Source organism: Lissotriton vulgaris, chromosome 5 (genome assembly GCF_964263255.1).
Source record: "Lissotriton vulgaris chromosome 5, aLisVul1.2, whole genome shotgun sequence".
NCBI lineage: Eukaryota > Metazoa > Chordata > Amphibia > Caudata > Salamandridae > Lissotriton > Lissotriton vulgaris.
In genome coordinates, this window is record NC_141693.1 from 114,543,981 (window position 1) to 114,558,165 (window position 14,185).

General features: G+C 45.3%; 1 protein-coding gene across 2 annotated transcripts in view; it reads left to right on the forward strand.

The window, feature by feature from the left end:
- The window catches only part of PMPCA (peptidase, mitochondrial processing subunit alpha), a 127,075-nt gene that overhangs the window by 87,616 nt on the left and 25,274 nt on the right, over positions 1–14,185 (forward strand). For both annotated transcript variants that reach the window (XR_015295859.1, XM_086921026.1), the window contains exons 9-10: positions 10,952–11,070; positions 11,909–11,999. Coding sequence is in view for 1 of the 2 variants with exons in the window: in XM_086921026.1 (XP_086777152.1) it covers positions 10,952–11,070; positions 11,909–11,999 (210 nt within the window). In the remaining variant the exon portion in view is untranslated. The remainder of the gene's footprint in view (positions 1–10,951; positions 11,071–11,908; positions 12,000–14,185) is intronic.

The window sequence follows — 14,185 nt, forward strand, 5'->3', positions numbered from 1 at the left end:
ATTAAAGACCCGTTTTGCGAGTCTCTAATAGCGATTCATAAGGAATCGCTATTACAGGCTCGCAAAACGGGATTCATGTAGGAATATCCCAAAAAAATGTGATTCCTACTTATTCCTTATTTGCGATTAGCAAATTGCTAATCGCAAATAAGGAATACTCCCCATTCATTCCTATGGGCCTAAAGGCCCATAGGAATGAATGGGGAGTATTCCTTATTTGCGATTAGCAATTAGCTAATCGCAAATAAGATAGCGATTTAAAGGGTGCCAGGGGTGTCCAGAGGACACCCTGTAGCACCCCTTAAATGCTAATTTAAACAGGTGTTAGAGGCGGCAGACCCGAGAGCAGAGGACGGCCCGGGACCAGGGTTCGATTCCCGGCGCGGCAGGTTTCTGGACCAGGGTCAGCGGACTCGATAATTCTCTTGCCTCGGTGCCCACTCTGATCAGCGATCACACTCGGCAACTCTGGGCATTAGCTTGCCTCATCTTCACTAACGGCCCCACCAGACCGCCGGGGATGCCTGGTCTCACCCTGGAGATACCCATTAAGGGACCATCTCTCAGGGAAGCCAGGAAGGGTTTCGCAGCGGTCGAAGCGCCTTGGGACCCTCCGGGTAAGTAGTGCGCTATATAAATGCCTATACATACATACATACACATGTCCAAAGGACATGTGTGTGTGCAACATGCAACTCAGAAAAATGCTTTTAAAAGCATTTTCTGAGTTTTCGCTATTTACCACGAGGTTTGACCTCGCGGTAAATAGCGGCCCGAAATTGCGATTTCGCAATTTGAAAATGGATGATGAATTGCATTTAAGGAATCTCAAATAGAGATTCCTTAAATGTAATTCCTCGCAAATTTGCGAATTCGCTATTACCGATTTTTGCATTTGGGATGATGAATCCCAAATGCAACAAGCATTAGAAATGCAATAGGTCTCGCAGCATTAGAGTTAGTGCTTTTAGAATTGTTAATGGTTTTTTTTGTAAATCTTTAGCATGAGGTTGAGGGTGAGTGAGGGTGAGTGTGAGGGTGAGTGAGGGTGGGTGTGAGGGTGAGTGAGATGGGTGAGTGTGAGTGAGTGTGAGTGAGGGTGAGTGAGGGTGAGTGAGGGTGGGTGAGTGTGAGTGGGGGTGAGTGTGGGTGAGTGTGGGTGAGGGTGAGGGATTGAGGGTGAGGGGTTGAGGGTGAGGGAGGGTGAGGGGTTGAGGGTGAGTGAGGGTGAGGGGTTGAGGGTGAGTGAGGGTGAGGGGTTGAGGGTGAGTGAGGGTGAGGGTGGGTGTGAGGGTGAGTGAGTGTGAGTGAGTGTGAGTGAGTGTGAGTGAGGGTGAGTGAGGGTGAGTGAGGGTGGGTGAGTGTGAGTGGGGGTGAGTGTGGGTGAGTGTGGGTGAGGGTGAGGGATTGAGGGTGAGGGGTTGAGGGAGGGTGAGGGGTTGAGGGTGAGTGAGGGTGAGGGGTTGAGGGTGAGTGAGGGTGAGGGGTTGAGGGTGAGTGAGGGGTTGAGGGTGAGTGGGGGTGGGGTGAGTGAGGGTGAGTGTGGGTGAGTGTGGGTGAGTGTGGGTGAGTGTGAGGGGTTGAGGGTGAGGGGTTGAGGGTGAGGGGTTGAGGGTGAGGGTGAGTGAAGGTGGGTGAGGGGTTGAGGGTGATTGAGGGTGAGGGGTTGAGGGTGAGTGAGGGTGAGGGGTTGAGGGTGAGTGAAGGTGAGGGGTTGAGGGTGAGTGAGGGTGAGGGGTTGAGGGTGAGTGAGGGTGAGGGGTTGAGGGTGAGTGAGGATGAGTGAGAGTGAGGGTGAGTGAGGGGTTGAGGGTGAGGGGTTGAGGGTGAGTGAGGGTGAGGGGTTGAGGGTGAGTGAGGGTGAGTGAGGGTGAGGGGTTGAGGGTGAGTGAGGGTGAGGGGTTGAGGGTGAGGGAGGGTGAGGGGTTGAGGGTGAGGGAGGGTGAGGGGTTGAGGGTGAGGGGTTGAGGGTGAGTGGGGGTGAGTGAGGGTGAGGGGTTGAGGGTGAGTGAGGGTGAAGGTGAGTGAGGGTGAGGGTGAGTGAGGGTGGGTGAGTGAGGGTGAGTGAGAGTGAGGGTGAGTGAGAGTGAGGGTGAGTGAGAGTGAGGGTGAGTGAGAGTGAGGGTGAGTGAGAGTGAGGGTGAGTGAGGGTGAGTGAGGGTGAGTGAGAGTGAGGGTGAGTGAGAGTGAGTGAGAGAGTGAGAGTAATGCTTAAAAAAACAGGCTTATACCCCGGAACAAATGGGGTGCTTAGTGCGAACACTCCAGCCCTGGCCAGGTCGCTGTGACAGAGGCCCCCTGTCTACCGGTTGCACAATTGTGTATCCCTCCAGGCGCCCGAAAGAAAGAGGCAGGGTCCTGGAACACTAACTAAATCAAGTTCACAATCTCATGGTCTAGGCCCCTCTCTTAGTAGCAGGGGCGGCTTGTAAGGAGAGCCTCGCTCTGTGTGTGTGTGTGGGGAGGGGGCACGGGGGGCAGGAGCTACGTCACCCAACCAGTTAGCTTCGGCTGGGTGCTGTTAACTACACCACATCCAACAACATTCAGCTGAGAGACTCCATTATTGTGTTTCATCTCGGCTCAGTGGCTCTCGGGGTGCTGGGGGAGGGGCGCGAAGACGGGACGGAGCATCCAAATGATTAAACCAACTTGACACGGTGACAGCAAGATGCGAACACAGCCATTAGTGGCAGGAGAGAGACCACTATGGTGTAGTCCTTTTTCTATTTCCGTGAAATGTCCTAGTTTTGGCTTTAAGCAGATGAGGTGAACGAAAGGGTGTCTGGGGGTGTGATGGGGAGAGTGAGTAATCCAGAGCGAGGGAAAGAAATAGCTGAAGGAAAGAGGTGCGTGGGAACAGAATGGAGGTGTGAGTGAACACAGGTGCGCGAGGACTCTGGGGAGGGCCGTGAAGAAGGGAGAGGGAGAGAACGAAGGGCAGCCGGCTGACCGGACAGTGTGGGGTATGAGGGGGCGAGGGGGAGACGAAAGGAGAATAAGGATTATTGAAATAAACCTGAAGATGGGGGGCAGGGGAGTCGGGGGGGGGGGGGGCATGGGGTGATGTGGAGGAGTGAAGGAGGCAGTAGCACAATAAAGGGGGGTTCAGAGAGGATTGTGAGGGGTTTCCGTCAGGGTTTGGGGGCGCCTGGAAAGGAGCAGACGGGCGAGAGGAGCGTTTATTGTAGGGCCTGAGGGGAGAAACGAAAGAAGAGGACGCAAGTAAGGAAGGATGAAGAGCGGCTTTAAAACACCTTCCATTTAAAAGACTGGGGGCAGTGTGTAGACAGCTCGGCAGAGGGGTGATAGTGAGATTGCAACAGAGCACCTCGTAGCCACTGTTCATAGACTAGACAGAGAGACTGCGGCAGGAACACATAGGAGACCTCCGTTGTCAGGGCAATAAGACTGCCAGCATCACTGCCATGGAGGGTGTGAGGCTCCAACAGAACAGACCAGACAAAAGTGCCCACCGGAAGTGCAGCGAGACTGCCCAAAAGCATGCTGCAGACATTCTACCAGTACCCAGAGATTCTGAGAGACTGACGAGCGCAACTTTCAGGGGCGGCCCACAGCGAGGACAGTGGGATTGCCTACAACAGCCCAGACAGGTAGAGTAAACGAAGCCCGAGGCTACCCAAAGGAGGTCACGGATAAGCTTGCTGCATTTCCAACAGCGCTTTGGCTTGAGAGGTGCGACATGGCAGGAAGACGGAGGGAAGAGAGGGGAGGGGGAGGAGAAATGCGACACGGCGGGAAGGGGAGGGGGCGGAACGGGGGCGGGGAGGGGAGAGAGAGAGTAGGCAAGGGTAAACAAACACGGGCGGGAGGGGGCGGGCAGGGGAGGGGGCGGAGAGGGGAGAGGTGCGACATGGCAGGAAGACGGAGGGAAGAGAGGGGAGGGGGGAGGAGAAATGCGACACGGCGGGAAGGGGAGGGGGCGGAACGGGGGCGGGGAGGGGAGAGAGAGAGTAGGCAAGGGTAAACAAACACGGACGTGCCCGCGCCCGTGACTTTTAAGGTCAATGCGCATGCGCATAAGCTTAATGCGCATGCGCATTGACCTTAAAAGTCACGGGCACTGCAAGGAATCGCCACGATTCCTTGCAGTTAGATAAAGAGTGGATGAGCCCCTATAGTCTCGCTTGCTCGATGCGCATGCGCATCGACAGGCGAGACCTAAAAATCGCACTCGCAAAGGGCCAGATTCTCAGAATCTGGCCCTTTGCGAGCGCAATTACCTTTGATGAATCAGGCTGTTAGTGATTAATCTCATAAAGGCCAAATGTTATCACTGTGGTAGTTTACATGATTACAACTGTTTCCAGCTGCGGATTGAACCACTTCAGCTCTGTATACACAGTACATGCCCTTAAAACTCTCGCAAGCCAGCGAAGATTCAAATTCAGTAGTACAATTAATATCGGACTGAACCCAAGGGAAGGTACGTTACTCCTAAAAGTCTTTACATTTGAGACCGATTCAGGCATGCACCCATTTTAAGACCTGTATCATTGAACATTAGTCCACTTGACTGAGGAAATAGGCTATATGCTTCAAAAACAGGTTACCCTTTTCTCCTTGCTCATATATCCTCCTTCTTGGCCATGACACTTCCTCATTGACGGCTTGGCATTCAAGTATGTTTGCGGATTCGACATGCAGGGCCTGCACTGTTGTACAAAGGAATTGTGTCCCTGTGCATGGTTACCAACATCTCTGTTCTTATGCCCGGCTTAAATGTTTTTGCACCACAAAAAGCTTCTTCTGTGAGCACGTGGGTTAGAGCTACTTACTGGAATCTGAATTGGGTGTAAAGCTACTGAAAGCTTTTGCAGTAAGCAATATTTTCTGTCCATGAATGGGGCAGTAACATTGAATCTGACTTAAATGTGTGGAATCCTTTGGTTTGACAGTTTTGTTTTCTTTTTCCTGAGTTCAGTATTCCAGTTTGCCTTTGTTTAAAGCGATTTACTAGGTAAAATGTTCCTCACCTCAGACTATTCATGGGAGAACTCTCAATGCATGATGTTAAAATCTATCAACGTTTTAGTTTATGTTGTGCTCTGTGCAAATATTTCTCTCCCTTCTTCCTTACCGAAAAAAAGAATGTCATCAAAAGCTGCTGTGACGTAAAATTTTATCAAGGAGACCAGAAGTAAATAGAAAATGTTCACTTCATGCCTCTCACCTATCCCCCCCCACCCCCCAACTGCAGCATCACAAGCCTGTGCACATGTTTTATCCACCTATTGTCCCCCTCTTTTTAGGCATTTTCTTTGTTTTGCTTTCTCCCTTTTCAGTTTTTTCAGTTCAGAGTACTCATTTAATTGGCAAAAAAAACAACTTTGTATCTTTAGCGTTTGCCATTGAAGGTAGACTTCATGCAGTGCATATGGTGCAGCAGTTTCTTCCCAGCGGCAGGTCACCAGGCCTGTACATTTTGTTTTTCCTTCCTGTGTGGAAATCCAACTGAGGTAAAAGGATGGAACTGATAGCACTGTTGCCATCTACTTTGTAGGATCCACCTGCCACATTTATTTGAGACAGATTCAGGAATGAGCACAGTATCCTTTTCATCGTTGCCTATTTGACCTGGTGTAAGGGGCATCTCCCTCTTTCTTGAGCTCTTAATCACCCACTCAGGAGCTATAACTTTCAATTATATGCATCTTTAAGGACCTCTTTTTGGGAAAGCAGACATTCGCAAGGCTATGGTTGCATTGGTACAGGATCACCTATTAAAACGTAAGCCATTACAGTATGGAAGTGGCATGCGTCCTCTTCGGAACACGGGCAAACATCTTAGAGCAATCTGGAGTTGAACCAACTCTTCAAGCCATATCCCCAAGAAAGGCAAGGTGCAACAATTAATCCGTCAAAGTTTTGAGTGTCATGCTATCTGAATTTCCAGTAAATCAACATTATTGCCTGGGTGTATGGTGCAGTTGTGCTGGGCAGCCCTCCCAGAAATATAAGCCTTGTAGCAAAAGTTGAATATTGCACCATTTAATGTTAGTAAATGTAAACTTATTTTACTAGCTGGTATTTTGCAACAGGCCCTTCTTTGAATGCTCCTTTTTTGTTGCATCACAAAAGGTGGTGCAATTGCATCACTTCTACAGCAGTACCCGTACCATCAGTGTCTTCGTTTCATTGACTACCGGATGTTGAAGTTACCGGAAGTTGAAGTTCAGCATGTACAGCAAGCTACAGTTATTAAACCTTTGGGTTCTCCCATGAGCTGGGTGTCTGGGTCCCCTTTATATTCATCATTTCCTTGTGAGGAGTTATTCTCAACTCCTCACAATCCTTTGACTCTATCCTCCTGTTTTTCTCCAGATGAGTTAGGCTTGCAGGTATTTCTAATCATGTAGAAGCCTCATCTTCACCTGTGTTTTCGATTAATGTGTAGTAAACTGCAATGTAGTGCTAAAAAACTATTGAATTCTGGCAGTTTTTTACTGTCCTTGCCTACTTCATCACCAGAAGCCGTCTCTTGAGGAGGCGATTGTCCCAGGTCCTATGAACCAGAGAACAGCCATATTAACCAATGGAACCACCTCCTGCTCCTGGTAGAGACTCCTCTAAAAACACTAAAGTAGATGCAGCCACAAATAGTGGTCTGGTGATAGTGGTCCACCTCCTCAATGTAATCCCTTTGCCCACGCCTCATTCAGATTTGGTGCTTATCCATTTCCCATCCTGGAAGGGGAAATAATACAGCCCTTTGCAGGAATAGGACGACAAGCGTTTTTAGATTCGGAAGCAGTCAGATCGAAGTGTGTAAATGCTCACAAATATACAGGTTTGTGAGTGGTTACAAGTTTACAAGGCCAACACACCATGTTCTCTTTGCACCCACTGCTTGAGTGATAGTCTGATTATCCGCACTCATGGAGGATACAGTAGTAAACCACTTGTTCCTTTTGGGAATCCTTGTATGAATTCCTGACAAACGTAAAGTCGTTTTTGTTTATGGCAGAAAAAGCCTTTAAGACTCAGACTGCAGGTGTTCAGATGCCTCCTATTTGGCCTTCTCTCCGCTTCAGGTGTGTTTATTAAAGTTCTTTCTTCAGTTGCTTCCCATCTATGCATGCAGACTGTACATCTGTGCCTTTACAGCAGTGAATGGCAAATAAGTGTTGTCTCTGGAGAAGACCAAAATCCAAAAATTAAATGTGCAAAAAGGCGACACAATTTAGTATTCAGTGAAAATCTAGTAACTCCTTACCAAGGTCTTTGGTTTGTAGGAGTTCTGCTGAACACTTTTCAAGTGATTGTCTATCCATTAACGGAGAGAGCAGAAGCATTCAGACCTATGAGATTTCCATGGTAGGAGTCTCAGAAAATGCTTTATCTCCTCTGGTCCATCAGAAGAGAAGTCTTGCAGCTCCATCAGACACCTAACTGAAAAAATTTGAAAGCCACATCTCAAGAATATAATCATTTCAAAAGTGATTATGTAGATTGACATCTTTATGAAGCCGACCCCTACAGGAGTCGATCTGTTCAGCCACTTGTTTTGAAAGTTATGATAAGGGCTGACTCTTCTCAGTATGACTGTCATGGAACTCACTGCCAGGTACTGAACTCTCATAGGATGCAGTCCACACTAGAAATGACGTACTGTATAAATGATCTGGAGATGGCAGTGATGTTCATCAGACTGAATTTCTTTCTTTCCCTTTTTCAAGGAAAAATGATCTGCATTCTCTCGGACAACCCTGTGGCATTATTTTGTTTGAACCACTGACAGAGCCAGTTAGCTGGAAGACCCTGTGTTTAAAACATCTTTCTCCTGGCCTTTCTTCTGGCTGACAACCCAGATTTCCAGACAGACACTGAGTGCAGGTTGTGACATGCTCCTCATATGTGGTAGTTCAATCAGAAGACCCTTCAGTCTATTTTCAGTAAATAGGGATGCACTCATTTAGGCCTATTTACGATCGGGGCAAACACCACTACCTTTAGTAGGCTTTCATCTAGAAACAGTGTTGATTTCCTGGTGGACCCACTCAGGTTGGTTCGGTGGGGATTACTTTCCTTTCCCATCAGCCCATTTTTTTGACAGGAATCTTCCAAAAGTCAGAAATTCCTGCATCCAAGGCAGTTTTTATATTCAGATCTGATTCCGCCTTTCAGAACAAGAGTCTAGTGCTTTCACAGGGTTTGAGTATCAGATTCAGTAGGAGGCCCAATCCACACAACATTACGCTTTATTAGACCTTTTGATAGCTATCACTTTTCATCTCATCACCTCCAATTGGAAGCAAGCTACTGACGTCACTTTTCGTGCTTGGTGGAATGCGGTTTGTTTCCACCACAGACTTGATACTAATTTTGTCACTCCTATTTCCCTAGCAATCAAACGTGATCTTCTATGGCTCCCTCTAACCACTTATTTATCCCTAGTTGCTTCCTCACACCCTCTTCCCATATTGTAAATGCTGAAGTTCGGAAACCACCATGATTTTTCCCAATGCCTTTTAATATTTCTATTGTATGTATATTTCTTATTAATTTCAGTTATTTTGCTTACATTGTTCTCTCCTTATTGTATAATTTTGCCTTGTATTTCTTCTCGCTGATTCATATTTTATTCTGTCTTTTACTTACATGAGATGTTTTTACTTGATTGTAACTTTTGATTGTTTCTTCATTTTCTGTCTTTGCTTCTTTATCTTTCATTAAACTCAAACTTAAAAAAAAAAGATTCAGTAGGAGGAACAGAATCTCCATTTCTCTTTCCCAATGATTAACTTAAGAACCCAGGTCTTTAGAAACTAGCATACGCAGATATGGGATTGTCAAATGAAACATTACTGTCATTTTTAAGGCCAGGAAAGAGTTCAATCGGTGCGTTAATAATCCAAAAGGGTTTGGTTTTTCTATTGAGTTCTGAAAAATCCCCTAATCTCATTACAGGCATTTTTAGATTGTGACTTAACATTGATGACGTTTAACCCTAGTCTCTTTCATGCACCAAGATTTGGAACCTACAGCATAATACGACATTGAATGCTTGACTTGGAATACAGCCACTTATTCATTATTATTTTGTGAGGAAGGATTGGTGATTTCAAGCTTTATCTCTCTTTCAATGATTCATTTTTTGTTTTCCATAAAGATAATGTGGTGTAGAGAACAATCCCTTACTTTTTGTAAGCATTACTCACAAAATGCACTTACTCACCGTATGCATGTTCCTGCAAAGCTTAATCAGTTCAATGGGATGTTCTTTGTGGCATATTTGTTTGAAGTCGGATTTTGCATATGCCGTCTCTTTTTTCCAGGATATTTGAGGTTGTAGAATCAAGTTGGGAAAGCAAGAATCACAGAGTAGAAGGAATTCCATCTATAGTAATAATAAATACTCTTATTTTTTTGTATTCCGTCCTTGACTCAGCAGCCACACATGGTAAACATATGCTGTGCTGCAAACATACATAGCAGGAAAATGTATGACAACTGGGCTGGATAGATGGGGATGCAATTGTAATGGACCTGTGCACAAGCAAAGGATGTTTGTGCTGGGTCCAGGTGGGAAAAGTAATGGCATTTTCAGGCCCTTCATGCAGTATGGTAATTTCACTAACAGTGAATGACGTAGAGCAAGAATGTTGAATGCTAGATTCACCATGAAGGTATTGTTTATTGCTTTCTGCATTGGCCTAAAAACAAATGTTGTCTAAACCATTTTGTAAGTGATGAATAAATAGTTTCATGTTATAATGTACTTGGACTTGTCCAACTCACCGGAAGCTCTTGGTCCTAGTCAATAAATGGAACGTTGTTAGGCTTCGTGTTATGTTTCCTAACCTAAGCCTAAGTAGCAAAGTAACCTTTTACCTACATTTGTCCTACCTTGCTTTGCATAACCGTTCTTGCATTGACCTTTTACCCAGCTATGTGCTGAATAAATGTCAATTGGATTCTTTGAAACTAGCCTCATTTTTTTTGCATTGGATTTCTTAGTAAAATCCCCTGTGCAGTACGTACATAACCGGATTAACATACTCTGTACAAAAGTCATCGCTATCTTCCTAGGGCGACCAGGCTACTTTGCATACTTACAGTTATTGATTTAGGCTCATCTACTTAATCATACTCGCAGCATATCGATTGTGGTAGAACCCCAGAGGCTACCTTTTTGGTATAAAAGATCCACACCTTCACTAGTTAGTGAAAGGAGACGCTTCTACGCTGACACTGAGGTCCCTGCATGCTGAAGCTTCAACATGCAGTGGTCAGACATCCCTTGTGGGGTGTTCAACTTGTGACCCAGACTGGTTCCTTCATTCTCTCCCATCAGGTAATGTATTTGGCTCTTTCCTGGGAGATTCTTGGCTTCACACCTACATACATGCCAGGTACACTTAGGTAGGGTAGCATCGTAGGAGTACACAAAGATTACTGTTTTTATATATGCCTGCATATATTGGTTGCTTTAGCACCATGGTAGAAATGTATCTACTGTTCACTTTTTTGGTGCTTGTAATCTCTTACGTTTGCTTCTGTCTACCGATTGTTGCAGCACATATGTTTTATACTAGATTGGCGCTGGTTTAATAAATACTTATTCAACGTCTCCACCGTGTATTCTGTATATCTCTCTGAGACTAAAGCTAGCAAGATTGACTGAGCAAAAAGTACTGTACTGTATCCACGTTCCCTAAAGGGTCAAGGGTTGTCATGTTGATGGTTGCTAGAAATTATTTACTCCTTGGTAAGGTTAGGGGGTTTAGGGTGGCACTGTGAGCTAGCTGGTCTTTAGGCCTTCATATTGTGTGGGGGTGTCCGGTATCAGTCTTGACACCAGTCCCTTAGTTTATGTTGTCCAACAAACGTGCAGATCCTCTATATTTTTAGGAACTACACAACTATCTCAGGCACATATCACTTGAGTCCTGTAATGCAGCCAAATAACTGTTTTCTTGTGGCTTAGGAAGAAGACTTTATACCATTTGCTGTACTGAACATGATGATGGGCGGAGGAGGGTCATTCTCTGCAGGAGGGCCAGGCAAGGGCATGTTCACCAGGCTGTACCTCAATGTGCTCAACAGGTTTGTGTCTGAAAGCGCTGGTTGAGTGCTTTTATCCATGCATGCTCCCTTAACTGTTGACGTACCTTCTAATTCTGCAGTGAGGATGCCTCTGGGGTTTGGTATTTTTTCTACATAGGAAGAGTTACTTGTATGTTTAATGCCTGAAGTACGTTGGAAAACTGCAGTTGAGGAACTTGTGCATGAACTTTTCATTATTACCATCCTTTACTAGTTAAGCTAGAATTAAAACATAGGTCCTGTAAACTAAACACATCTCAAAGTCCTTTGTATTTATTAACCTAGAAAGTGACCTGCTTATTGTATAATTAAGGGATATCCAGAATGTTTTGAATTTGGCAACAAGTGAAGACATAATTTTAAATCTGTGTTATGGGAAGGAATTTCTGTTCAAAATAAGGTTGACCAGATAGTATACCTTGGAAAAATATTACAGCCCTGGGCAAAATGTGTCCACTTAATTCTGTAAGCAGATCTCGGATTGTCTTTCTGTTTCCATTTCAATATATAGAGATGTAGCTGTACGCTTTTAAATGTTCAAATTTCTCTTTTAATGTTGGCTAGCTGGCTCTGTTATTTGGACAGCACGAAAAATGATGAATTGAATGCTTAAATTAGACCCAACTATTGGTAATTACTCTGGGCTTCAGTCTAATGGTGTTATCATGTCTCAGAGGCATCAGCCATATGCTAACAATTTTTTGCCAATCCGAAAAAGGGTAGTCTATACCAGAGTAGCTGGACGCATGCAACCTCAGAAGGGTTGGTTTTGTTAGTCCTCATCAGTGAATTGAAGCTTGAGATGCTCATGTACATTAATTCTATTTTCCATCTTCAGACACCACTGGATGTACAATGCAACTGCATATCATCACAGTTATGAAGATACGGGGCTCCTGTGCATACATGCCAGTGCTGATCCAAGACAGGTATTTTCTAGACTGACTGATAACCTTCATTGATGATTACATGTTGTGTCACTTGATGCTTGTTTATAATAATTTTTGTATGAATTAAATCCCACAAAATGCACACATAAAAAACAATTAATGTCTCTCTCGTACTGTAAAACTAAATAAAACGCCTTGGGTTAAATGGAAAAAGTACTCATGTCCTGGTGTTTGTAGAGTGGACATAAAAAGGGATGACCTGTAACATCAGAATGATTTAATGCCATTGGAAACCTGCCTGGTACAACTTTGTACGTTAGTTTGCTACTAGTGCTAAACCCCAGCAAGGGGGATATATTGACTCAAGAGCTCCACATTAGGAAAGCACCTGCACCCACATTTCCTCAAACACTTGAAGTATATACTTAAATACCAGTGATTTCAGAGCATTTGCAAATTGTCCAAATTGTGTGCCTAGCCCTGCCCATCATAGGTTGGTTAATTGAAAAGCCAGGTCTTCAGCTTCTTGCAGAATTTAAGAAGAGAAGAGGTGGCTCTGATATGGAGTTAGGATGTTTCACACTTTAGTAGCGATGTAAAAGAAGACCCATCCTCCTGATCTGGTTTTGTGTGTGTGCGGGATGTGTCCAACTAGGAGTCCTACGTAGCGGAGGTGTATGGGTGGTTGGTGGAAGGAGATGCAGCTGTTCAGGTAGGTGGCCGCAAAGTTGTGCAGTGCCCTGAGTGTGTGTGTGAGGAGTTTAAATTGAGTAAGATTGTGTAACGGGAGCCAGTAGAGCTCGGTGTGGTGTTGTGATGCGAGTTCTGTGTGGGTGGTTGAGGATGAGTCTGGCTGTCAAGTGCTGAATGGTTGGTAGTCTTCTAGTGAGTTGCTTGGTGATTCCAGTATAGAGGCTGTTACCCTAGTCCAACTTGCTGGTGACTAGGGTGTGAGTGACCGTTTTTATCGTATTGCTTGTGAGCCATTTGAAGATCTTCCTTGGTCGCCTCAGGGTGTGGAAGCAGGATGCAGTTGCTGCATTGACTTATGCGGTCATGCCCAACTTGCTGCCAATGATTATTACGAGGTTACTGGCATCGGTGCTGGGTGTGGGTTCAAATTAGTCGGCCACCAGTTGGAGTTCTATGGCGAGATGTTTTTGCCAAAGATCACTACTTCTGTCCTGTCGGTGTTGAGCTTGAGACATTTGGCTTTCATCCAATTAGTAACTTTAGCCACGCAGGCATTGAACTTGTTTCTTGTGTTGGGGGTCTTGTCCGGAAGGGGAGAGTAAGAGTTGCCTGTCATCGGCTCAGGAGACGATGTGGATGTTGAGTGCACAGATGAAGTTGGCTGGAAGGATCATTCATGCGTTGAAGAGGGTGGGGATGAGCAATGAACTTTGAGGCACTCCGTAGATGAGTTTGTGGGCTTCCAAAGAGTAAGGTGCTAGGCTGACAGCTTGTGTTCTATCCATCAAGAATGAACCGATCCAGTGGAGAGCGGGTTTTTAGATGCCTATCTCATGCAGGCGCCTGATAAGGATGCGGTTTGAGACCATTTCAAATGCTGCAGAGATGTAGGAGAATAAGGGCTCCTCTGTCAGGGATCATGTGGATGTCCTCTGTGGCGACGATGAGTGTTGTTTTTCTACTATGTTTGGCCTGAATCCGGACCATGTGGCATCGACAAGCTGGTGTTTGTTGAGGCATTGGTTGATCAGTTTCTCAGAGACCTCAGCCAGGTATGGTAGCAAAGAGATGGGTCTGGTTTCAGGTGTGGCTAGGTCAACGGTTTCTTGATGCATTGCTATATAAGGACGAGAATACTCTAAAACATATGATCAGTTATTTTCAGACTCCGACCTGCATGGCAAATTAACAGAATCTCAGGATAACTAATAATCTAGGTTTATAATAATCACAGACTGTGCTTTATACAAATAGCAATAAAATACTGTACATTTTCCACTGATAACATGTTCTGAAAACTGAGATGGCAATGGCCGAAGGACCATTTCATACCACAGTTGGTCTGAGCTGATGATTTGCAGGTCTATGCCTCTGAGAGACCAGCATTGCAGCTTTACTGTTGGATAAAAGATGATGCTGTCTGTAAACGTCACAATTTGGTACTTTACAGTAGTCCTCTCCTCTTTTAGGGCCAGATGTATCAAAGGGTTTTACCCATTCTGTGTCTATGGGAAAATGTGTTCATACATATG